General features: G+C 40.5%; 1 protein-coding gene and 1 pseudogene across 1 annotated transcript; one reads left to right on the top strand and one right to left on the bottom strand.

The window, feature by feature from the left end:
• Positions 1-610: 610 nt before the first annotated feature.
• Positions 611-11,429, bottom strand: LOC129484556 (putative uncharacterized protein C11orf40; annotated as a pseudogene).
• An 8,964-nt stretch (positions 11,430-20,393) lies between these two features.
• On the top strand, positions 20,394-21,568 carry LOC129484536 (olfactory receptor 52I2). Its single transcript, XM_055282715.1, has one exon. The coding sequence runs from the start codon at positions 20,416-20,418 to the stop codon at positions 21,466-21,468; it is 1,053 nt and encodes a 350-aa protein (XP_055138690.1). The 5' UTR covers positions 20,394-20,415; the 3' UTR covers positions 21,469-21,568.
• The last annotated feature ends 5,483 nt before the right edge of the window (positions 21,569-27,051 follow it).

The raw sequence follows: 27,051 nt of genomic DNA, 5'->3' as shown, positions 1-27,051 counted from the left end.
ACTGGAAAAAAGAATAACCAACCATTTGGAAAATGTTTGACATAAGCTTTAGAGAACACTGATACCCAGCAACCCAAAATTCATTATGGCTCCCTAGTCAGTGGGGGAATAGGAGGCCAGGTAATAGATTTTAGTTCATAGTGGAGTATAATGGATAGCCAGCTCATAGTGGATCCCCCAATTCTGGAATGCACCTGGTGATCATTTTCCCCAAATGTATAGTCAGAATAGATATGTCTACTTAAAACTTTGGCCTATGAGGCAAGTGGTGTCAGTGGGAAAAGCTAGACAGAAGCCTTTGAAACTTCCCTTTCTCTGGGCAAGACAGTAAACAGTGTTATGTAACAGAAGGGATACAGAGAGTGACACTTAAAATGGTTTCAAGGATGCAGTTAATGACTGTCATCATATCCCCATATAGTTCACCAGTATAGCACTCAAAACACAAAGATCCTAGAGAAAGAGTACCTCAAATTCAACCAAATGTTAGCCCCAATTAAGCTGCTTTGCCAGATATGGTATCTCTGCCACAGCACAGTAACACCTGAATCAGCATCTGATTTAATAATCACCATACTGCAGTCATTGATTTTGCAAATGTTTTTCTACATCAGGGCAGGGACTTCAAATAGTTCACATCCACATATGAAGTAAAACACGATCCATACGCAGTTTTTCCCTACAAAGACCTGGAGCAGTGCTAGGACGGAATATTCTGATGGAAGTGTTTCATAATCAGTGCGGTCCAATTCAATGGCCAGTCACATGTGGCTATTGAACACTTGCAGTGTTGCATGTTGGTAGCTTTAAGGCTCATATACTACAGAGCATGAAGAATAAACACTAAGAAAACGCCGAAGTTTGTTTCACAGATGGATCAGATAGAGTACGAGCAAAAAAAAAAAAAAATGGTCGGCTGCTACATACATATACTAATGGTCAGTGGCAAATTGCTTTACTGCTGGTCAATGGCAGGAAAGGAGAAAATAACTGAAGACCTGTAACAAGTTGGAATGCAATAGAGGCATATGGATTGGAGTAGTGCATGAGCGTGTCTACAGAAGAGAAGCACCAAAATCGAGCAGATACTGTGAAGATCCCAGAAATATTTAGAAATTTTGAAATAGCCACTTCATTTCATACCACAAGAGATCAAAAAATCAACGTGGCCAGAAGGGGAAAGATAATTACTGTTACCAAAGTAGCTCTAAAGCCATTCAAATTCTATGGCATTGTTATGCTCGTTAATGGCTGGGGCACCAAGAAGTCTCTAGGAGATCCAGCTAGAAACGACAGGGTAAGACATTCCCCATAGACATGAAAAAGACATGGCCTAATAGTTATGTCTCAACACAAACCTGACCTGCTAACCAGAAAGTGTGATAAGATCCATTAAGTCACATAGAAGCTGGTGTTTCATTGCTCCCACAGGTAGAAGGGCTGGGATCCAGGAAATAGAGATTTCACTGGACACATGTTCCGGATAGCAAGGTCTTTGAAGGACAAGTGAAGCTATGATGAAATGAAAGAGCTCTAGGAGGTGGCACATATAGGAAGATAACTATGTGCTACAGAAATTCAATTTACCATTCACCAAAACATCTTGGCTTCTTCCATTTCTGCCCATCCTGGCAGTTTTGAAGTTTTCAGGACACCTAACCCCGAGATTAAAGATTCAGATGTGCCGATATCAGATGGAAGACGCCTGTTGAAACCTGTCCCCTCAATTTGACTCTAATAACTCCTGAGAAGGACAAGGTTGACATTTTAAGTCTTGACATGCCACATAGAATCCTTTTTCCAGCTATCAGGGTAATGGGCCAGTTAGAGCATTTAATGCTTCTTGACCTTGAGGTTTGACAACTTGAGGTGGGGTGGGAGGGGGTGGGGGGTGGCATTATTCAGGAGCATCTCATTTCTTGAGAGAGCCATTGTCTTAATGTCCACCCTGAGTCTAAAGACTCTTGACTAAGACTCCAGCTAGGGTTTGCACACTGGAGCTGCAGAGTAAGCATTGTCCTGAAACTTCAGGGCAGTATTTCAAGGTATATCACTTTCAGTGTGAACTTTGTATTATTTGGGAATTTCCCATAATTCCTTCTATTAGCTTTTATTCTAGACCCCTTCCCCTGAGCAGACAAGGGGAAGCTAGCCCCTCATTTCCCAGCTCAGTTCCTGAACTAGGTCTTCTCTGCATCCCAATACCAGTATCTTAGCTACTTCTGTCAGTCACTTGGTCTTGGGGCCTCTTATTATCTTCCTCTTGATTCCAAATCCTGACATATTATGTGATGGTTAATTTTATGTTATCAACTTGAAAGGGCCATGGGGTGTCTAGACACGTGGGCAAACATTTTAGGTGTCTGAAGGGTTTCTAGATGAGATTAGTATTTGAATTTTTAGATTAAAGCTGGCTACCCTCCCTAATGTGGTTGGGCCTCATCCTATCAGTTGAGGGCCTCTGTAGAAGAACAATGGCAGAGTAATTGAGAGCACCCTTCTGCCTGACTGCCTTGAGCTGGGACATTGGTCTTTGACTGCCTTCAAGTCAAAGTGAAATGTTGCCTCTTGTCTTGAGCCTAGTTTTTGGACTGGAACTTACACAATCAGCTTTCTTGGTCTTCAGGCCTTCACAATTAAACTGGAACTACACCATAAGCTCCCCTGGGTTTCTAACTTGCCAATTCCTTGTAGTTCTGTGTGTACAAACATTTTATTGGTTTTATCTAAAGAATCTTGTTTAATCTGGAAAACCCTTCTCGTTTTCTATGTCCTTTCTCTGGATTAACCCCTGAAACCCAGCCCCCAAAATCCACCAATCCTGCCAACCACTTATTATGGTCTTTTTGTAGGCACAGTAACTTGTTTTTGTCAGCAAGGATCACTTACTTGGTGGAAAAGAGGGAAGTTTTAAAATCAACTTATTTTAGGTTCAGGGTACACATGCAGGTTGTTATATGAGTGTATTGTGTGATGCAGAGGTTTGGGATACAAATGATCCCATTACCGAAGTAATGAGCATAGTACCCAATAATTTAACCCTTGTCCTCTCTCCTAGTATACTCCAGGGTTTACAGTTGCCATCTTTATGTCCATGAGTACCCAATGTTTAGCTCCCACTTATAAGAACATGTGGTAGTTTTATTATTCCTGTGTTAATTCATTTGATAATGGCCTCAAGCTCTATGTTGCTGCAAGGGTCATGAGTTTATTCTTTTTTATGGCTGCATAGTATTCCACGGTGTATATGTACTATATCCCCCCACTCCCCAATCAAATCCACCATTTATGGGAACCTAGATTGATTTCTTGTCTTTGCCATTGCGAATGGCACTGCAATGAACATAGAAGTGCATGTGTTTTGGCAGAATGATTTTTCTTTGGGTATATATCCAGTCAAATGGTAGTTCTAAGTTCTTTGGGAATGTCCAAACTGCTTTCTACAGTGGCTGAATTAATTTGTATTCCTACCAAGTTTTGGTGAGCATTTCCTTTTCTCCACAGCCTTATCAGCATCTGATTTAATAATCACCATTCTGACTGGTGTGAGATGGTATCTTACTGTGGTTGAGTTGCATTTCTCTGATTAGTAATATTGAGCATTTGTCTACTGGCTGCTTGTATGTCTTTTGAGAAGCATTCATGGTGTCACTTTAATGGTTTTTTTTTTTTTTTTTGGCTTAAGTGGTTTAAGTTCCTTGTAGGTTCTGGGTATTAGCCCTTGTCAGATGCATAGTTTGCAAATATTTTCTCCAGTTCTGTAGGTCTGTTTATTCTGATAAAGCTTCTGCACAGCAAAAGAAACTATGTTAAGTCTCATTTGTTTATTCTTGTTTCTATTGCAAATGCTTTTGGGGACTTAGTCATAAATTATTTCCCAAGGCCAATGTCCAGAATGATCTTTCCTAGATTTTAGGATGCTTATAGTTTGAGGTCTTGCATTTAAATCTTTAAATCCATCTTAAGTTTGTTTTTTATATGGGGAAATGTAGGGGTCCAGTTTCATTCTTCTGCATACGGCTAGCCAGCTATTCCAGAGCCATCCATTGAATAGGGAGTCCTTACCCCATTGCTTATCTTTGTCAACTTTGTCAACAATCAGATGGCTGTCGGTATGTGGCTTTATTTCTGTATTCTCTATTCAGTGCTATTGGTCTAAATGTTTTTGTAGTAGTGCCATGATGTTTTGGTTACTGTAGCCTTACAGTATAGTTTGAAATTGGGCAATGTTATGCCTCTGGCTTTTTTTGCTTAGAATTGCTTTGGCTATTCAAGTTTTTTGGTTCCATATGAGTTTTAGAATAGCTTCTTCTAGGTTCTTTGAAAAATGACACTGGTAGTTTGAAGTAGCATTGAATCTATAGACTGCCTTGGACAGTACAACCATTTTAGTGATATTCATTCTGCCTTCTTGATTTGGCTCTTGGTTTGAATGTTATTGGCGTATAAGAGGTGCTACTGATTTTTGTACATTGGTTTTCTATGTGGAACTTTGCTGAAGTTATTTCAGTTCTAGGAGGCTTTTGACAGTCTTTAGGGTCTTCTAGGTCCGTGATTATATCAGAGATAGTTTGACCTTTCCTATTTGGATGTCTTTCTCTTGTCCAATTGCCCTGGCAAGAACTCCCAGTACTATGTTGAATAGGAGTGGTGAGAGTGGGCATCCTTGCTGATATGGTTTGGCTGTCTCTCCACCCAAATCTCATCTTGAATTCCCATGTGTTATGGGAGGAACCTGGTGGGGGGTAATTGAATAATGGTGGCAGGTCTTTCCCATGCTGTTATGATAGTGAGGAAGTCTCACGAGATCTGATGGTTTTCAAAAGGAGTTTCCCTGCACAAACTCTGTCTGCTGCCATGTGAGACATGACTTTCACCTTCCACCATGATTGTGAGGCCTCTGCAGCCAAGTGGAACTAATACATTTCCCCTGTTCTAGATCAAGGGTAATGCTTCCAAGCTTTTGTCATTTCAGTGTGATATTGGCTGTGGGTTTGTCATAGATGGCTCATTTTGAAGTATGTTCCTTCGATGCCTAATTTGTTGAGGGTTTGTTACAAAGTGATGTTGAATTTTATCAAAAGCATTTTCTATGTCTATTGCAATGAGCACATAGGTTGTTTAAGTTCTGTTTGTGATGAATCACTTATTGATTTGCTATATTGTAACAGCCTTGCATCTCTGGAATAAAGTATATCCGATTATGATGATTTTGACTTTATGATGTGCTGTTCGATTTGGCCTGCTAGTATTTTGAGAATTTGTGTGTCCATACTCAGGGATATTGGCTGGCAGTTTCATTGTCTTTGCCAGGTTTTGGTGTTAGGGTAATGTTGCCTTTGTAGAATGAGTTAGGGCAAGTCCCTCCTCAATTTCCTGAGGTAGTTTCAGTAAAATTGATACTAGCTCTTTATGTGTCTGGTAGAATTTGTGAATCCATCTGGTCCAGGGTTTTTGATTGATAGGTCTATTACTGATTTATTACTGATTTACTTTTAGGACTCCATATTTGTCTTTTTAGGGTTTTAATTTCTGATTCAATCTTGGGAGGTTGTGTTTCCAAAAACTTATGTTTCCTCTAGTTTTTCTAGTTTGTATGGATGGAGGTGTTCATTACAGTCTGATAATATTTTGTATTTCTGTGGGATCAGTTGTTATTGTCACCCCTCACTTGACTGCACTTATTGAAATCTTTTTGTTCGTTTGTTAGTCTAACTAGCAGTCTAGATATCTTGTTTATCCTTTCAAAAGCCAACTGTTGGTTGATTCTTCATATGGATTTTTGGGTCTCAATTTCATTCAGCTCATTTTAGTGGTTTTTTTGGGGGGGCTAGCTTTGGGATTAGTTTGTTCCTGTTTTTCTAGTTGTAGATGTGATGTTAGATGATTAGTTTGAAATCTTTCTAGATTTGTTGTGGGCAGTAAATGCCATAACTTTCAACTGTTTTTGCATCCCAGAGATTTGCATATTGCATTTGTTTACTTATTTCAAAGAATTTCTACCACAAATTTTGTTTACCCAAAAGTCATTCAGTTGTTTAAATTCCATGTAATTGTGGTTGAGAGATCTTGGCATCAATTTCTATTTTTATTTCATTGTAGTCCTAGAGTGTATAGTTGATATGTTTTTGGATTAAGACTTGCTTTATGGCTGAGCATGTGGTTGATCTTAGATTATGTTCCCCCTTTGCTGATGAGATGAATGTATGTTCTGTGGTTGATGAATGGAGTATTCTGTGTCTACTAGGTCGAATTGGTTAAGTGTCAAATTTAAGTCCAGGATTTGTTAGTTTTCTGACTTGATCTGTCTAACACTGCCAGTGGGGTGTTAAAGTCCCTCACTATTGGGTGGCAAAGTCTTCTCATAGGTCTGGAAGTACTTGTTCTATGAATCTGGGTGCTGCAATATTGCATGCATATGTACTTATGATAGTTAAGTCTTGTGGAATGGAACCCTTTATCATTATGTAATTCCCTTTATTGTTGGTTTAGTATGTGCTTTATCTGATGTAATAGTGACTCCTTTCCCCCACTCGTATGATTTTTTCCAACTCTGAGTTTATAAGTGTCATTATGTATGGGTCTTGTTTAATCCAACTTGGAACTTTGACTTTTAAGTGGGGTGAAAAAACTCAGACATTAACAATTCATGTGATTTATTAGGTAGTGTTTGTTAAGCTTATGCTTTTTATGTGCTGCTATGGTTTGAATGTGTGTACACCCTCAAAATTCATAAGTTGAGACCAGGTAAGAGGAGGTGAGGCCTTCAGGAGGTAATTGGTAGAATTCTTGTAAATGGAATTAGTGCCTTTATAAAAGGGTACCAGAGACCCCTCATTGCTGTTATATTTGGACAGCAGCTGCTGAAAGTGCATATTAGCTTGGGCAGTACTTCCTTACTCCCAGGGCACTGCTGCATTCCTTGAAGGTCATCCTTGAGGCCAGACACAGTACCCTAAAGCAAGGTCTTTTTATCATCTTCTGCCAAGGTGTGGCCGTTATCACCCATCACCACACTAGATGGCACTGTTAGTGGGTGGTTGGCCTGGTGTATGAACACATCCTTATCTAAGTTAAAGGCTCTGTAGAAGTTTAAAAGGATATTTTTGGATGTTTCCTATCATGAGCCATCACAATCTGAAACACAGGAGTCTTTATTTTACCCTGAATCAAGATAAGCTCTTCAAAAGAAAGGCAGCCACAGGTGAGGGTGGCTAGCTTTACTGGTTTGACAGTCTCAGTATGTGATGAAAGGCATCTGTGAGCTCCCGAATTAAAGGCATAACTCTGCCCTCAGTCAGGCAGAAGTAGCTATTCATGAAACTCCTAGGAAAATGCTTTGAAAGCCCTTTAAGCAATAGGCAACTATGAGTCCTTACAGGAAGGGCACTTAGATTTTTTTTTGTGTGTGTATGTTTAAGGGTTATACGGTTTTGTTAATGGATACTGGTGAGGTTTGGGCCTTTAGTGGTCATCACCTGAATGACGTACATTGTTCCCATTAATTTCTCATCCATCCTCTCCCCACCCTTCTGAGTCTCTAGGGTCTGTCATTCTACCCTATATAGCTGTGTACACTTAGGTTTTACCCATCAACAAGGGTCTCAGGGTACTTCATGACTTCTGCCTCTATCAGGGTTCTTCCATTCTGAGGGCAGAAATGTCTTGGAGGATGAAGGAAGGAAGATAACTTCTAGGGTCAGCATCACAATCCCATTTACCGGTCCAATTCCATCCCCCTAGCCATGTACATTTCAGAGATGTTGTTGCTCAGAGCAGAGAACATTGAAGTTAAGTGGAGACCCCTCAACTGTAGGAACATCAGCTGAGGAACATCAGAGATCCCTATTAGAAAATGGGGTCAAGAAATCTGTAGATTATATATGAAGTATGGAAAAGAACTTGTGGGTCTATGGTCCCACAAGAAAAGATAACAGTGTGAGGATCAATTCTAGTCTAGAATTGAGGTCATAAGGGATCCTGAACAAACTACTAAGCAAAGAGTAATCTCAAGGACAAACATCTAGGAACCCAAGAAAACACCTAGGAACTTAAAGTATGTAGTAAGAGGGACCATGTATACCTCTATAAGGACAAAATAAGAATCGAGTTGTAAACTTTGTTTTGTTTTGAGACGGAGTTTTGCTCTTGTCACGCAGGCTGGAGTGCAACGGCACCATCTCGGCTCACTGCAACCTCTGCCTCCTAGATTCAAGTGATTCTCTTCCCTCAGCATCCTGAGTAGCTAGGATAACAAGCGCCCACCACACCTAGTTTTTTTTGTTTTGTTTTTGTTTTTTTTGAGACGGAGTATTGCTCTGTTGCCAGGCTGGAGTGCAGTGGTGTAACCTTGGCTTGGTGCAACCTCTGCCTCCCAGGTTCAAGGGATTCTCCTGCCTCAGCCTCCCGAGTAGCTGGGACTACAAGGCATGCACCACCATGCCCAACTAGTTTGTGTTTTTAGTAGAGATGAGGTTTCACCATGTTGGCCAGGATGGTCTCGATCTCTTGACCTCGTGATCCACCTGCCTGGGCCTACCAAAGTACTGGGACTACAGGTGTGAGCCACCATGCCCGGCCTAGATTTTTAAGCTTGAACAGCAAAGGAAGAGGAAACAATGAACAGTGGCTATAAACACCCTAGTGATACGTCCGTTTCCCAGTAAAAATCACTCCCTAGCCTTGTGGTCTCCCAGTTTCCATCAAGACAAGTGGAATCAGAACCTAAATGAACACCAAAGGGTCTTCCAAATCTCAAGCCGTCAGAAAGGTCAATTGAGAGAGAAGGGAGAGAAGAAAACTTAAGTCAGAATAATGGAACGCTCATGTTCTGAAAAAAGACTTTGTTAGGGAAAAACGCCTCAGCCAAGGCAAGCATCCTAGAAAGTGAAGTAACATTGAGCCCTTCCTGAGAGAATGTTTAGATGGCTTCAGAAAAGAAAGCTATAAAGTAAAGGCATCAAGAGAATGGGATATGTATGTATAAGCAGCTTCCTTCTAATGGGGAATATTTTGAGTGGGCAGGGAAGTAGCCCACAACTTTCCCTATCAATAATGGTAAGGCCAGTTCTTAAGAGGAGATTGTGCCTGACTTACAAGTGAAGCTTGAGCCAACTAGAGGGTTTCCCCCCGCTCCGGCAAGAAAAAAACAAAAAACCCACGGAGTTTCACTCTTGTTGCCCAGGCTGGAGTGCAACGGCACAATCTCTGCTCACCGCAACCTCCTACCCCCAGGTTCAAGCGATTCTCCTGCCTCAGCCTCCCAAGTAGCTGGGATTACAAGGCATGAGCCACCATGCCCGACTAATTTTGTATTTTTAACTGAGATGGGTTTTCTCCATGTTGAATCAGGCTGGCACTCGAGCTCCAGACCTCAAGTGATCTGCCTGCCTTGGCCTCCCATAGTGTGGGGATTACAGACGTGAGCCACCGTGCCCGGCCAAGGTCCTTCTTCCAAGCCTTCTGCTGTAAGGGACGTTAAGCCCACGAATTAGAAACAGCCTTCCTAGTGAAAGCAGGGTTAATGCTCCCATCCCAGCCTCTTAGTGAGGCCCTTCTTTAGGAACTGTTCCTAGTCTGGGGTTATTCCAACGGCCCCACGATAACCACAGAAAGAAAATGGTGAGAGGAAGGATGAGCTTTACCAGAACTAAGAAGTATTTTCTAGTATTCCACTTGCCCAAAGCATCTCAGTTCAGTGCTGATTTTCACTATTTCGTTAGTGAAAGCGAGGAATGTTGAACTTGTTGTTCGAGTCTTCACTTCCCGGGCAAGTCGTGGGATTATGAGAGAGATAGAAGAAATAGGACTAAACCTAGGTGACTTATTCATTTTGTCTCTCTCACAGAGAATCAGCGAGAATTTCTTAACTCTTAAAGTAAGCAGAAACAGAAAAAGCTGAGAAAGACACAGAAAGGAGAAACTAACTTAGAAATCTCCCCCCAAACTACCCAGACCCCACCCACTTCATTTCAGTCAGGGGCTTACAGAACCTACAGGGAGTTGAAGTTTAACTTAAGTAGAAGGTGAGAGAACGCCATTGGTCAGAATTCTTGAAGCCTGGATTGGCTGGAGCCACGGAGGCTCCTGAACCCACTAAACCAGAAGCAAAGTGGCAGCTGAGAGCTGGTGCTGATTTTTTAAATTAGGAGACTCCTGAGTGTGTTCACCTGTAACTACAGTATCATAATTCACCTTCCAAAATTTAACATCAGGATTCACAAGAAAAAAAAAGTTGCAATTGCCAGACATGGGCTAGAATCTTAAACTTGACAGTAAAGAAAATGAACTACGTTGTGAAATATACATCACTCCCTAGATTCTATGATCAGATCTAGAACCAACTCAGAATAAAGTCACATAACCAATATTAGTTAACTTTCAGTGAATTTTTCCTCTCTATCAAAAAGTATCTTTTAAACTAGCAAAAGAAGAAGAAAAGGGAAGCATATGGTTTAGCATGGTAAGGATTCTCCTGTCCTAACTGTGTTCAGGACAACTTAGAAAACAGTTTTCTGCGTCCTCATTTCCAGCCTGCCAGCTTATAATCACACTTGAGAGACTACTTTCTGGGGCCAGTCCTGCTATCAACTGTCTTAAGTTGGGTTCCTTAGAAACTGACTTTGAGACCTTTCCATGCTGAAAGTTTATCAGAAAGGAAGCTCAGAAACAATGTCTCAACAGGTGCAAAGGAAGCAGAATTTTGCAGAGGGAGAAGGTGAATTACAACGCAGTTTCATCAGACTTCCCAGCTGATTTACGAGAAACTCTGGAGTAGAGCTGGTCCTACACAGGTGTTCTGAGTTAGGCAAGGGAGTCAAGCCTTTACACTCACCATCAACTAGTCATTAAATACAATCATTGCAAATGGAGGGTGGCTAATTTAGGGTAATAGAGTTCCCTTTGGCTGAAGGTAATTCCTGGAAAGAAATGTAGGTGTGAACTATCAGCAGCTGATAGCTCCCAGCTTATGAGGTAATGAGTGCTTCAAGGGGGATTTGTGTGGAGCTACACAGTTTACAACTGGGGAAAGTTCATATCTGATTAGTCTTCTGAGAGGACTTGAGATGGGTGTCAGATCCCAGGGTTCAGGTCCAGCCCATGCTGAAGTCCGAGGGGAGTGGGTGGATGAACAGAAAGAACACTCAGGGGTCCATAGGCAGGTGAAAGATGACTTCATTCAGCAGCACTTCTTATTAACAACTTTCTCACACTGTCCACCTTTATCTCAACTGTCTGCTCCTGTGGCTCCTGCCGCCCCCATGCCTGCAGCTGCATAGCCGGCTCTCCCTTGGCCTCAGGGTCAGCAGCTTAACTCTTTCTCTCTCTGGGCACCAGCATGAGCCATGTTGTGGGTCCCCTCTGTCCATCTGCAACATGGACAGCTTTGGCTCTCTTTCTCTAGGCACCAGCGCCTGCACTAGAGCCATGCTGGGTTGAGCCAAGCCCCAAACCCCCTGTACAGTGTTAGCAGGGCAATTATACCTTTTACAGACAATAGTGGCTCAGAGCCAAGTATGAACTTACACAAACAATCTATATAACAAGTAGAGTTGTGCACCTGTGCAACAAACTTGTTGAATCATGCAGGCCTGGAAATCTGCCTTGGCTTATCCCTTGACCAAAACACATCCATATACCTTACCATGGGTGAAGGGAATAAATGGTCAGACTTTTCCTGATGATAGAATGGACCCTCCTATTGTTGGTCCCATGCTTCTTATCATAGTTCCTGTTTGTTGAGACATTATGAAACAGGTAGAATAAAATTAAACATAATTTAAAAATATAATAAGGACCAAAAATAAATAAAAGTCAATAAGAAGCAATATAAACAGACAAAAAATATATTCACCTTCTCAATTTTGGTTTTCAAAAGATTCAGGCATAAAATAACACAAACCAAACTATTAGAATGAAAATATCAGAGACAAATTTGGAAAATACATTTAAAGCTCACTTAAAATGTGCTTGTATTTATTGGTTAACTTTTTAGCAATGGAAATTGTAGAGAAGGACACACGTAGAGAGCCGGAAGTGATAAATTCTCCTGGCAGGAGGCCAAAGACCTTAAGTAATTGATGTGTCTTGACCTGAACCTCAATCTCAAGAGACTCATTAAGCTGATCCATCTCTAAGGATATTCTGCTGTTTGAACAGTTCTGTTGCATTCTCTGTAATAAAAAAGAGATACTTTTGTGAATAAATAACTAGAATCTTGCAGATTTTTTCATTAGGTGGTATTATGGCCTCTTGATGGCCCAAAATGAATTTATTCCCTTGGAAAATATGACAGGGTTCTTCCTAGTGAAAATTAGCTCAAGCAAAAAGGGCTGTGTGACTGAAATGGGACTTGTGTATCAATACTTGCACGCATGCGTGTATGCACACACACACGTACACACACAAGCCTGACACTTGCCTTTATGCTGAGGTGGCAAATATGAACAAAGCTTTGGCCTAATGAATTGCAGACTTAATCCCTAGTTCCCCTCAACATAACTTCTGAGGTTGTAATGTCTGCAGGCAAAGATTTCCACTATACCCTAAAATCTAGCCACTTGTCAACTATATCATCTCTTCCTTTTATGCTATACTTTCTTCAGCTGCCTAATGTGTGTCCTAGTCCGTTTTAAGTGCAAATTTCCATTATAAAAAAGACTACAAAATGGATCCAAACAGGTTGGAGTCATTAGAGTTACTGAATATAGACCTACATGTCACTTTATCAGCTAGAACTTCATCTAAATTCTCTTTCTTGGCTTCATTCTGGGGCTTAACATACCCCTGATGCCTACAACACTGATGTGAAAAGTATACATATTAACATTTGAGAAGTCCTATTCCAAACCACTCCAATATTTGCTAATATTTTATTTAGTATTTTTGTGTCAGTTCTTATAAGAAGACTAGTCTTTTTTCTTTTTTGCACACTCTTTGCCAAGTTCAGCCATCAACATTAATCATCAATACTGTGTTACCCTTTAAAGGGTGAGAAAAACAGTAAGACAGAGTAATATGGAAAGCAATGTGTGTTTATAACTAATTTGGACAGTGAAATCTCATCGCTTTTGCAGAATTCTATTCATTAGAAGTGAACCATTAGGTCCAGTACCACTCAGGAAGAGGGGCTTACACTGGGGCACGAATGCTAGAAATGGAACACTGGGTTTCATTTGTGATAACTACTACAGGTACCTCCTGGGGAATCTTAGTAATATTTGGGGCAGGGGACTTTCAGGACCTCAAGATTCTGCATCAACTAATGTAAATAGCCAAGTTAATAGACTTAGATGACATGTGTGTTCCTGAGGATATATCTTTATGTATTTCTAAATGCGTCTTTTGTGTTGGAGTATAGTGTGGAGATTTGAAAAGGGAGAGATGAAGGAATTGAACTGTTTTCTGAAGTTTGAAGACCTTGTCAATATTTCTTGGGTTTCTTTAGCCATATTATCTTGAACACAAGAAGGCAATTTTAGCTGGACACAAAATCAAACATTTCTGCTCAATTCTTGAGATATACAACTCTTACCTATTTTTCTCTGCTTTTTCTGTTCTCTTACAGGCTATGGCAGCTTTGTTCAATGATTGGTTTTATGTCATCCTAGGCATTCTTCTATATGATGCAGGTTAAAAAGGTTGAATGGCAAGGACTATGAGCAAATAATGATAAAGGAGGGACAATCAAAGATGTTGGAAGCTCTTGCCTCCACATAGAATACCTTCTCTTGTATCATTATTCTGTTACCTTAGGTCTTTGCCCTTTTTGGAATGTTTCTATTTGGAAGTCTTCTGCCATGGGATTGGGAATGAAAAAGTAAGTTTAAGGCAACCAAGTGTTTATGAGGATCTGCTACTGCTCTGAATGCTTCAGTAGGAACAGGTTGAATCTTAGCAGAGAGTATCACAGTTTAGCTGACTCATCTCATGCTGGGGCTACTTAAATCATATCTTAATTGTCTTCTGCATTTGATTGTTCACTTATCAATGTTCAATATGTTAGTTGATGTTTATGTTATGGCCTGCTCTCGGAATGACCCTACAGGAAACCGGATGCACAGGTTTTGGAGTTCAAAATACTAAGCAGGTGTTGGTAAGACTAGTCATTTTGCAGGCTTGAAGAATGGGTCTTCTATCAGATGTGAAGTTAAACTGAAGTCCACCTGGTCTTTAAGAATGTGCTAGTTTAGGCTGAAGAAGGCACAAAGCCTCTTCCCACTCCTTGCTCATCACCCCTCAAAATAAGACAACAAATGGCCTCTCACCATTATCTTCATAAATATCTATGTCTCCATTGAGGACTGGGGGAACTGGGAATATGCAGCATTGTCTCCCGATTTTTTGTATTTCCAAATATTTATATATTCTTTGCCATTAAAAATACAATAAACTTTATATCTTCTGCCTGTTGACTTCTTTCTCTCAACTTTACTTCTTCCCAAAGATGATGCCCAGGCAGAAGTCATGACCTTTAAAACATGGCCCCATACACCCCTCTAGCCTCTTGTATTTTCATTCCTTTTGAAGTCCCCTGACTCTACCACCTCTGGTTTATTATCTATTTGGAGAACATTTCCCTTATCATACCTTTGTGCTCAGGCACATTTCTTATCTCCAGTTTGAAAAGCTCATCTTCCTTGCTCTCCCCAACATCTTCTTTCCCTTCTCCATTCAACAGGACATTATAGTGCTGTAATGGGAAACATTTAACTAGCAAAGGCTACCTTGAGTCCCCAGGCAGAATGAGGAAGTGAACTGGACTTTGAAATATTAAGTACACTATTAGTGTGAATAGTTCTACAATAAAATAAAGTGACTTATGGTTATCAGAATTTAGATCTTAACTCTCTTGCTTACTAACTTTGTGACCTTTATGAACCTCGGCTTCATCTATAAGATGTCAATGCAATGATGACAGTTACTTCAGGAAGTTCTGAAAACTGACTGAGATAGTTTTTGAAAAGCATTTATTAGGATGCCTGGCACACAGTGGCCTTTCACAAATCCTACCAATATTGGATCTTCTTTTTTCCTTCAGTTCGTACTCTATACTCGTGGTCTAACTTTTAGGTATCCTCTGAGGACTTGAAGAAACAAGGACTCTCCAGCCACTAAGCATCTGCCTCCTCCTGCAATCTGGAAAGCCCCAGGGGCCAGAGCACAAAGGAAAAAGCAGTCTCTGGAGGAGTTGCAGTGTTTGGCTGCTGGGCAGAGGCCAAGGTAAGGTGGGTGTCCAGGGACAAGGCAGGATGATAGAGTATCCAGAGGGAAAAGAGAGCTCCCAATGGGAATTCTTTGGAAAAGAAAATACTTCTCCCCACGACTCTCCATTGTTCATTGATTTTGTGTCATTTTTTCCTGCTCCTCTTGAAGAGTCCTGTACAAATCCCTCTTCTTTTGAGTAAAAGAAATGTAGACTACTGGGCATCAACCCATCAGGGAAAGTTGAACAGAGAAAATTCCAAGGATGTAGGTAACTGACCTAGGAATCAGGTGTTGGGCTGATAGAGATCGAGTATCGGGCTGATGACCTGACGTGAAGGCTGGGTCACCCCAGAATGAAAGTTATAAGCCCTCATGCCTCCCATATAGGGCTGTCTAGGTCTGGTGGTATATCTGCTATCAAGACTTTATGGAAATGATGTTTGGATGGGGGAGGTGGAGAGGGAATGGAAATATGGTTACTTTGCTTCAAAGCAGAGAGAGGAAAGGGTAAGTCCAATTTTGAGTTGGTGGAGTAACAGTTTTCAGGGACCAAGAGAAGTTATAAGAAAATAATCCAAGCAATAGGGGTGAGTGGGAGTATGCTTGGTGGGACAGTGGAGGTACTCAGGAAAAGGCACAGGGTTGTCATAAAGGGAAAGGCTCTATTCAAATGAGTTATGCATTAGTTCTTTTACCTTTAAGACAATTTCAACTTGAATTATGTACTTCCCACTCTTTTAATAGAAATGAAAAATCCTCACAGGTCTTGTGCTTTGTGAATCATGAGTTATTGACATTAAGAAACTTTTTATTTTTATATTTATTTATTTTTTCTTTTCTTTTTTTTTTTTTTTTTTTGAGATGGTGTCTCCATTCTGTCATCCAGGCTGGAGTGCAGTGGCATGATCTTGGCTCACTGCAACCTCCACCTTCCAGATTCAAGCAATTTTCGTGCCTCAGCCTCCTGAGTAGCTGGGACTACAGGTGCTGGCCACCATGCCCAGCTAATTTTTTGTATTTTTAGTAGAGACAGGGTTTCGCCATGTTGTCCAGGCTGAACTCTTGAGCTCAGACAATCCTCCCACCTCGGCCTCCCAAAGTGCTAGGATTACAGGCTGAGCCACCATGCCCGATCGAACATTTTAAAGCTACTTTTCGGTGATTGGCCCCCCAGATCTGCAGGTGAATGTTTCCACAGGATTAAAAACAAAGGCAGGTGCAGTGCTAGAAATATGTCTTAGGAGAGCTTGGACAGAGCATTCTGAAAACAGTATGCCTTACCAGCCTGAGAGCAATAGTATGTATAGCTTGATTTGTTCCTACATAGGTGTGTTCATGTGTTCACATTGTAATTATTCATCTAGCTGAACAGTTGAGATTTGTGCATTTTCCAGCATGTCCATAATGGCTCAAAAACAAAACCAGAAAATGAAGGAACAGGCAGTTGTGTGAGATGTTTTGGTAAAACAGGAAGAAAAAGAGTCACTGGCAACAGATCCTTGATGGAGATGACATTTGATCTTAGCCAAGAAATTTTCAGTATCAATACATCGAGTAAAATAAATATTTTAAAAAGAAACAGCCAACAAAATCAAATATCCTGTTCTTTGAAAAGATTACTTACAATTAAATCTCTAGCAGTGCTAATTAAGAAGAAAAGTAAATGAAGAATTAAAAAAAAGACACCACTCTCGAGGGCATGAAAGGTATGCCCAGTTAGTTTCCAGGGCTGGTGAGAGGACGGATGAGGCAAGCATCAGCTGAGGCTGCCTCTTGAAGAAAGGTGAATTTACACAGGGCAGCCAGGGGAGGAATATCCTGGATCAGAGGTGAGTGGGGAAGAGGCTGTTTGGATCCTCAAGCTTTCTGCAGCCCTTTATGCAATAATGCACAAGCCTGAGTTTGTGGCATTCAGAACATATGCGGCAGTTTCAAGCATATCCTGAATTTTCTTTCACTCTTTACTACCATTCTACTTCAAAAGCTTTCCCTCATCTTCTTGTGATCCATCAGTTAAGATGTCTCACCTAGTGTCCCAGCAGTTTACAGTAAGCTCCTATAAACTGACTGCGATGTGGAGCTCACTACTGTATTCAATCTGTACCATGATATAGCATTTCTTAAACTCAGGGGTTTTCTTCTTGTTGTAGGTTTATTTCTTTTATATAGACCACAGTTTGTAATCATGTCCCAGAAATTTGGCTTTTTCGAAAACAACTGAGGACTCCTATCACAGTTGTTGTTGGCACATGGGTGTGGAGTCAATCGGTGCTAGGCTTTCTAGGAGGTTAATTGAAGGGGCAAACATATGTCTTTTGGTTAGGATTGAGAACCTGGTAAATGTTCCTCTAGTGCTTGGCTAACAGAGAAAATGTCTACTGCAGTCGATGGGATTCTGAGCATAGAATTCCATTAATCTAATCCATCTCATCACTCAGGTAGAAGTGATGCCCCTGATGAGAACTTAAAAAGGGGAAACTAGAGACAGTATACAAGGGTAGGGATATGGCAGATTCTTACTATGGAAACCCTTTATTCAGGAGAGGCACAGAAAGAAATAGATAAAGCAAGCTAGTCTTGAGGCTTGGCAAATAAGCACACATCATTTAAGAGTGCCTGAACACCTAAGACGGTTCTTGGGCTACATATGACTACTGTTATGTCAACACAAATCACACAATTGATGTGGTGAACTACTAGGCTGAGGCCTTGAGAGATACAATTAGAATCATGAAGGTTTGAGAAAAGAGATCACGTGTCCTTAACATATTCTAGTCCATTCTTGGCATCTGGAGTTCAGGTCTGTGACCAACCTACATGTCCATTTCTCTGGAAGTGAAATGATCTAATGGCAATAGGAAAAAGAGTTGAAGTAGCAATTTAGCCTGAAAAAGAAATATTTGTCACACCTGCCTCCACTCCTTAATCTGAATTCAGTTTGGCAAGAGTTGGTATATGACAGCAGAAGTGGAACCATTCTTAGGCTTTCTTATTAAAGATGGGTTGTAGGCAAAAGTAAGGGAGATGTTGTCACAGGTGTGATGAAGAAAAAAAATAGCAAGCTAGCAAACAAAAAAAAATTCTAAACTTGAGAACTGATCTATAATGGGACAGATAGTGGGCTCCTCATCACAGTCCAATTAGAAGAATCTTGCTGTGTATAGCCTGTGGTTGAGACATCTTCAGCGGTAGATTATGGGAGGACAGGAGAAAAGCTTCAGGCAGTGTGGTTTGAGTGGCTTTTTACTTTTTAATAGTGGTCTTCAAGTCACACACACCCATTTAAGGAAGCTACTTGGAGCAATCTAAAAGTATGGGATTTATCCAGGGAAAACAGTTTCATTTTATATTAGCTACATTTTATTGAGCACCTAAGCACCAAGCATCATGCTAAGCATTTTTACAAAGCTTATCACTTAAGTCTCAAAATATCTCTATGATGTATGTACTATTATCTCCTTTTTATGGATGAGGAAACTGGGGCTTGGTGTGTTTACATAATCTGACTAAGGCAAAGTGGCTAGCAAGTGATAGAGTGGATTTTTAAGTCTATGGGTATGAATCTAGAACCGATACTTTTTGCCTCTTTGCTATTCTGCCTCTTGATGATGTAGGAACAGTACTACATTTTGAGTGTGGTATATGAAAGTATGTAGGATTTGTAGGCTGTATTCTGAAGAAAAAAACCTACGGGTTCCATGAAGAAGATCAGCCAATGTCTCCCAAAGCTGAATGTTACCACCAGAAGAAGCAGCGCCCCTTGCAAGGTGTATTCTCACATGGCTGGGAAAATGTGTCCATGACCAAACACCATATGAAATCATTGAAACCAATCATCCTAAGGAGAAAGTAACTAAAGGGCTACCACGCAGGGTTGTAATAGTAGTTTAGGCTGACTACTGCCATTTTGGGTTCTCCAGCCAGATTATTACAAATTATATGATATGGTAACACCTGAAAGAGGTAATGGATGGTGAACGCAGCAATAAACAGAGATCAACAAGTGGCAGAGCTCAGCTGCTGGCTGTTAACAGCAGTGCCTATCTTTGTCTCATCAAACCTGGCCAAGTGAAACCCCTAATCTGGTTTTATCCACAGCTGTCTTCTTGACTATCCATGTTGGGCTGGATGGACACCTGGGAGTCATAGCTTAAACCCAAAACTTATCACACACTTACTACATGATCTTGGCTAGAATATTTAATCTCATTTAAGTTATACAAACTATGTTGTATGGAATGGACGTTTGATCTATTTTACAAATGGAGGAATACACTCAGACTATGAATACTACACTTTTTAACATAGTACTAGCACATACTGTGTTCATAATAAAGTGCTTAACTTTCTAAAGGATAAAGCTTCCTTGTTGCCTGGAATGTCTTGGTAGTTTATCATGAAAAAATAGCATTGAAAAATCATAAAAGCTTATTGGGGAAAGTTCATCTATAAGGTAGTCCCAAGGTTTTCTTTGTAGTATTTTAATCTATTAATTGAACCTAAGTAAATAGGATATTCAGGGCAAAGTTTAGAGAAGGTAAGGATTATAAATATTTCCACGTACTTTATTATATCCTATGGAAGGTGATTATGTTGTTCTCTAATCTTATTTTTCCCAACTCATTCATGTATTTATTTTACCACAAGGATATTATTTTCATATTTTTATATAGGCACCGTACCAAGGATAAAAATATGACATGTTTGACCTCAGGAAGTTTTTGTTCATAAAATAATTAGTAACTGAGCATACAGAGATGAAAGACAGATTCATTTCTCTGTTTATCCTTCATTCTGTGGAAACTTAACCATAATAAATATATATTAATAGACTTCTTTTAATAGACTTGTGACCTCAATTATGGATTACACCCTTTGTATAAGATCATAAACAAGAGACATACACCTTAATGCACACAATAAAGTCTAGGGAGAGCATTACAATGATCAATTTATTCTCTCTGAGGTCACGACAGGAGATTGCATGAAAGCTCAGATGAAAGGGTATGGAATGGGGAAGGAAGAAAGCAGAAAAGGCTTTCTAAAGGAGGTAAGCCATGAGCTGATCCATGAACAATGAATACAAATTTGTAAGGGAAGAATATTAAAGAGGATAAAAGTGGCACAGGATAATTTTGTCAGATGCCACATTTTTGATCCTGAGATTACCACCAAGCTGAGAATATCCCTAGGTTTTCCCAGCACCACATGTGTCAACAAATCTTACAGGACTGCATTCTTCTCTTACATCATTTATGCATTAATAGGCAAGAAGTCTCACCTGTGATGCTGGGTCCAGCTTACAATCACACAATGGAAACCCCTGCCTCCTTCCTCCTTGTGGGTATCCCAGGACTGCAATCTTCATATCTTTGGCTGGCCATCTCACTGAGTGCCATGTACATCATAGCCCTGTTAGGAAACACCATCATCGTGACTGCAATCTGGATGGATTCCACTCTGCACGAGCCCATGTATTGCTTTCTGTGTGTTCTGGCAGCTGTGGACATTGTTATGGCCTCCTCGGTGGTACCCAAGATGGTGAGCATCTTCTGCTCAGGAGACAGCTCCATCAGCTTTAATGCTTGTTTCACTCAGATGTTTTTTGTCCACTTAGCCACAGCTGTGGAGACGGGGCTGCTGCTGACCATGGCTTTTGACCGCTATGTAGCCATCTGCAAGCCTCTACACTACAAGATAATTCTCACACCTCAAATGATGCTGGGAATGAATATGACCATCACCATTAGAGCCATCATAGCCATAATTCCACTGAGTTGGATGGTGAGTCATCTACCTTTCTGTGGCTCCAATGTGGTTGTCCACTCCTACTGTGAGCACATAGCTTTGGCCAGGTTAGCATGTGCTGACCCCATGCCCAGCAGTCTCTACAGTCTGATTGGTTCCTCTATTATGGTGGGCTCTGATGTGGCCTTCATTGCTGCCTCCTATATCTTAATTCTCAGGGCAGTATTTGGTCTCTCCTCAAAGACTGCTCAGTTGAAAGCATTAAGCACATGTGGCTCCCATGTGGGGGTTATGGCTTTGTACTATCTACCTGGGATGGCATCCATCTATGCGGCCTGGTTGGGGCAGGATGTAGTGCCCTTGCACATCCAAGTGCTGCTAGCTGACCTGTATGTGATCATCCCAGCCACCTTAAATCCCATCATCTATGGCATGAGGACCAAACAATTGCGGGAGAGAATATGGAGTTATCTGATGCACGTCCTCTTTGACCATTCCAACCTGGGTTCATGAACACAATATCTGTGCAGATCCAGCCAACTTCAAAGATGCCTTGGAGATCTGTAGAGCTGGATTGGTTTACCTGGTGCTACAGGAATTCTAAGATGAAGGTGTAAAGGATATCCTTGCATAACTTTTCAATTACTAGCACGAATGTGAATGAAATGTTTCTGATTTTCTGAGGGCTTTCTCAGTGGATTCAATCAACTTGTATCTGAATCAGAGATAAGTTTTGGTAGAGAATACACATTTGATTGAACTTACATTTCCCTGGTCTTTAGGAATGTGCTAGGTTAGGCTGAGGAAGGCACAAAGCCTCTTCCTGCTCCTGCCTCACCAACTCTCAAAATGAAAGACAACAAAGACTGCTCACCATTCTCTTCATGAACAGCTATGTGTCCACTTAAGATCTGGGAAACTGAGAGCATGCAACTGTATTTCTTAGTTTTTCTTTTCTTTTTTTTTTTTTTGTGTTTACTTTTAAATTTCTTTTTTTTATTTTTATTTTTTATTTTTATTATACTTTAGGTTTTAGGGTACATGTGCACAATGTGCAGGTTTGTTACATATGTATCCATGTGCCATGCTGATTTCCTGCACCCATTAACTCGTCATTTAGCATTAGGTATATCTCCTAATGCTGTCCCTCCCCGCTCCCCCAACCCCACAACACCAAATAGTTATCTACCCTTTGCCATTAAAAATAAAAACACTAGAAACTTTATAGCTTGTGCCTGTTAACTCTTTTCTGCCAACTTTATTCCTTTCCACAGATGATGCTCAGGCAGAAGACATGAACTTTAAAACATGGCCTCATGCACCCCTCTAGTCTCTTGTATTTTCAATCCCTTTCAAGTCCCCTGACTCTACTGCCTCTGGTTTATCCTCTATTTGGAGAATATGTCCCTTCTCATACTTTTGTGCTCAGGTGCATGCCCTATCTCCAGTTGAAAAACTCATCTTCCTTGCCCTCCCCTACATCCTCTTTCCTTTCTCCGTTCAACAGGACGTTATAACAGCGTCATGGGAAACTTTTAACCAGTGAAGTCTGGCCCGAGTCCCCAGGCAGAACTGAGGAAATGTGAACTCGACTTTGAGATATGAAGTACACTGTCAGTGTGAATAGTTCTACCATAAAGTGAAGTGAAATATGGTTATTAGAATTTAGCTCTTGACTCTCTGGCTTACTTGCTTTGTGACTTTTATGAGCCTCAGCTTTCATCTATAAGATGTTGATGTGATAATGGCAGCTACTTCAGGAGGTTCTGAAAACTGAGATAATCTTTGAAAAGAGCATTTATTATGATGCCTGGCACATGGTGAGCTTTCACAAATCCTACCTATCATGGTTTTTGTTTGTTTGTTTGTTTTCCTTTCAGGATGCACTTTATACTCTATCCTCTGAAAACTTGAAGAAACAAAGACTCTTCAGCCAGTAAGCATCTGCCTCCTCCTGCAATCTGGAAATCCCCAGGGGCCAGAGCACAAAGATAAACCAGTCTCTTGAGGAGTTGCAATGTTTGGTGGCTGGGTAGAGGCCAAGGGAAGGTGGGTGTCCAGGGACAAGGCAGGATGATGGAGTATCCAGAGGGAAAAGAGGGCCCCAGTGAGAAGTCTTTGGAAAGGACAATATGACTCTCCATTGTTTGTTCATATTTGATTTTGTTTGCACTTTCTGCTCCTCCGAAGGTATCCTGTATTAACCCCTCTTCTTTTGCATGAAAGAAATGTGGACTATGAGGCATGGACTCATTGGAGAAAGTTAAACAGAGAAAACTCTCAGACTGTAACTGACTTGGGCATTAGTGTTGGGCTGATGGAGTCTGAAGGCCAGATCACCCCAGAATAGAAAATATAAGCCTTTACTCTTCCTATACAGGGCTGTCTAGATGTGGTGGGTATTACTGTTACCAAGAATGTATGAAAATAATGTTTGGATAGGAAAGGTGGGAGAGAGAATGGGACATATAATTAATTGAAAGCAGAGAGGAAGGGGTAGGTATAATATTGGCATGGTGGAGAGACAGTTTTATGGGACTAAGAAAAGTTATGAGGAAAAAAACCCAGTAGTAGGGCTGATTGGGCGCATGTTTGGCTGAAGAGGGGAAGTATCCAGGTAGGAAGAAAGGGTTATCATAAACAGAAAGGCCTGATTCAAATACATATGCCTTAGTTCTTTTACCTTTAAGACATTTTCATTTTGAATTATGTATTCCTCACTCTTTTAATAGAAATGAAAAATTCTCTCATATCTTACGATTTGTGAATCATGAGTTGTTGAAATTAAGGGACTTTTCTGTGCTAGTTTTAAGTAATTGACTCTCCAGGTCTGCATGTGAATATCCCCACAGTATTGAAGGCAAAGGCACGTGCAGGGCTGAAAATAGATCTTAGGATAACTTACCAGAGCTTTCTGAAAACAGTAAACATTAACAACCAGAGGGCACTGGTGTCTGTATCTTAACCTCAGTAGTGCCTATGTAGGTGTGTTCATGTGTTCACATAATAAATATTCATCAGGCTATATATCTGAGATTTATGCATTTCCCATTATATTCATAGTGTTTTAAAGAGTTAATGAAAAATCAGGGAGCAGGCAGTTGTGTTAAATGTTTTGGAGATGTCAAGTAAAACAAAAAGACAAAGAGTTACTGGACTGACAACAGATGCTTGATGGAGATCACTGTTAGTCTTAGCCAAACAATGTTCAGTATCAATAGGTTGATTGAAATAAATATTTGTAGAAAGAAACAACCAACCAAACCAAGTGTCCTGTTCTTTGCAGACTGACAATGTAAATCTCCAGCAATGCTAATTGAGAAGAAAAGTAAATGGAGATTAAAAAGAAAAACACTCTCAAGGGCATGAAAGGTATGCCCAATTAGAGCTTCCAGGGCTGAGGCCTCAGCATCAGCTGAGGCTGCCTCTTGAAGAAAGGTGAATTTACACAGGGCAGCCAGGGGAGGAACATTCTGGATCAGACGTGAGTGAGGAAGAGGCTGTTTGGATTCTCAAGCTTTATGCAGCCCTTTATGCAATAATGCACAAGTCTGAGTTTGTGGCATCCAGAACACATGCGGCAGTCTCAAGCATACCCTGAATTTTTCTTTCACTCTTCACTACCGTTCTACTTCAAAAGTTTTCCCTTGTCTTCTCATGATCTATCACTGAAGATGTCTCACCCAGTAGCTACACAGCAAGGTTTTTATAATCTGATTATGATGTGGATCTCACTAATTTATTCAATCTGTGCCATGATATAGCATTTCTTAAGCTCAGGGATTTTCTTTTTGGTTTGTTTCATATAGATCACAGTCTATAATCATGTCCCCAAAACTTGATTTTTTAAATAAAACTCCTGAGGACTTTACCACAGCTGCTGGTGGTACCTAACTATGGAGCCCATCAGTGCTAGGCTCCGTAGGAGGTGAATTGAAGGGGCAAATGTATGTCCCAGGATTAGGATTGAGAACCTGACGAATGTTCATCTAATGCTTGGCTAAGAGAGAAAATGTGTACCACAGCAGATGGGATCAAGGCACAGAATTCCATTAATCTGATTTATTCCATTACTCAGAGAGGAGCCAGAACCCTGACAAGAAGTAAAAAGAGGTAGCTTGAGACAGTATCCAAGGATAGGGATGTGGTAACTTCACACGATGAAAGTCCTTTTTTTCAGGAGAGGCACAGGAAGCGATAGTTAAAGCAGGCTAGTCTTGAGGCTTGGCAAATAAGCACCTTTCATTTAAGATTGACTGAACACCTAAGAAACAGTTCTTGAGCGATATATGACTACTGTTATGTAAAAACAAATCACACAGTTGCTGTGGTGACTCATTAGGCTGAGCCCTCAAGATACAATACTAGGGTGATGAGGGTTTTAGGAAGGCGATCAATTGTATTTAATATGGTCTGGTCTACACTTGAGATTCAAAGTCCAGGTCTGAAACAAAGGCATATGCCCACATCCTAAGGAAAGAAAATTATCTGAGAATAATAGAAAAAAGATTTGAAGCACTAATTTGGCCTGGAAAAAATATTTTTCATACCCACCTCCACTCTATCCTTAATCTGAATTCAGTTTGGCAAGAATTGTTGTATGGCAGCAGAAATGTGAGCTATGCTTAGGCTTTCTGATTAGAGATGGGTTGTAGGAAAAACTAAGGAAAACCTTTTCACAAGTGTGATGAAGAAGAAAAATAGCAACAAAGCAAATAAAACAAAAAATCCTCAACTTGAGAATTGACCTATAATGGAACTGATAGTGGGCTCCTATCATAGTCCAATGAGGAGAAACTTGTTGTGTACAGCCACTGGGTGAGACATCTTCAGTGGCAACTCATGGGAGGACAAGAGAAATTCTTCAGGCAATGCAGGATGAGCAGCTTTTTACTTTGTAAATGTGGTCTTCAAATCACACACACTCATTTAAGGATGTTATTTGGAGCAATCTAGAAGTATAGAATTAGGCAGGGAAAACTGTCTTCTGTTCTACTATATTATAGCTATATTTTATTGAACACCTATGTACCAAGCATCATGCTAAGCACTTTTACATAGCTTATCACTTAAATCTCAAAATATCTCTGTGAAGTAAGTATTATTAACTCTGATGGGTGAAGAAGTTGAGGCTTGGAGAGTTACATAATTTGACTGATGCAAAATGGCTAGCAAGCGATAGAGTAGGGTTTTCAGTCTAGGAGTATGAATCTAGAACCAATGCTTTATGCCACTTAGCTATCCTGCCCTTTGATGATGTGGGACCAATAACAGATTTTGAGTAGGGTACATGAAAGTATGCAGGATTTGTATGCTGTATTCTGATGAATAGAATCTAGGGTTTCCATGAAGAAGATTAACCAATGTCTCCCAAAGCTGGGTGATAACATCAGAGGAAGGAGCTTCCCCTTGTAAGGAGTCTTCTCAGATGGCAGGGAAAATGTGCCTATGACCAAACACCATATGAAATCATGGAAACCAATCATCCTAAGGAGAGAGTAACTGAACAGCTATCACACAGGAATGGAATGGTAGTTAATGCTGACTTCTTTATATTCAGGTTTCCCCACTTAGATTGTTACAAATTATATGATATGGTAACACCTGAATGAGGCAATGGAGGGTGAATACATCAATAAACAGAGATGAACAAGTGGTAGAGCTCAGCTGCTGGCTGTGCACAGCAGTAGCTATCTTTGTCTCATCAAACCTGGCCAAGTGAAACCCCTAACCTTGTTTTATCCATAGTTGTCTTGTTGACTATCTATGTTGGGCTGGATGGACACCTGGGATTCATAGCTTAAACCCAAAACTTACCGCACACTCACTACATGATCTTGGCTAGAATATTTAATCTAAGTTATACAAACTGTGTTTTATGGAATGGATGTTTGTCTTATTTTACAAATGGAGAAATACACTCATTATGAATACTGCACTTTTAACATAGTACTGGCACATACGATGTTAATAATAAAGTGCTTAACTTTCTAAAGGATAAAGCTTTCTTGTTTGGAATATCTTGGTTATCAGGACGAGCAAGTTAGTTGTATTAAAGAACCATAACAACTTATTGGGGAGGGGGGGTCATCTATA

This window comes from Symphalangus syndactylus, chromosome 6 (genome assembly GCF_028878055.3).
Source record: "Symphalangus syndactylus isolate Jambi chromosome 6, NHGRI_mSymSyn1-v2.1_pri, whole genome shotgun sequence".
NCBI lineage: Eukaryota > Metazoa > Chordata > Mammalia > Primates > Hylobatidae > Symphalangus > Symphalangus syndactylus.
Note: the sequence above shows the minus strand (reverse complement) of the source record. Positions and strands in the feature narration are given on the sequence as shown.

Coding starts and splice junctions, on each gene's coding strand:
- LOC129484536 (XM_055282715.1), top strand. CDS start 20,416: ATGTGTCAACAAATCTTACAGGACTGCATTCTTCTCTTACATCATTTA.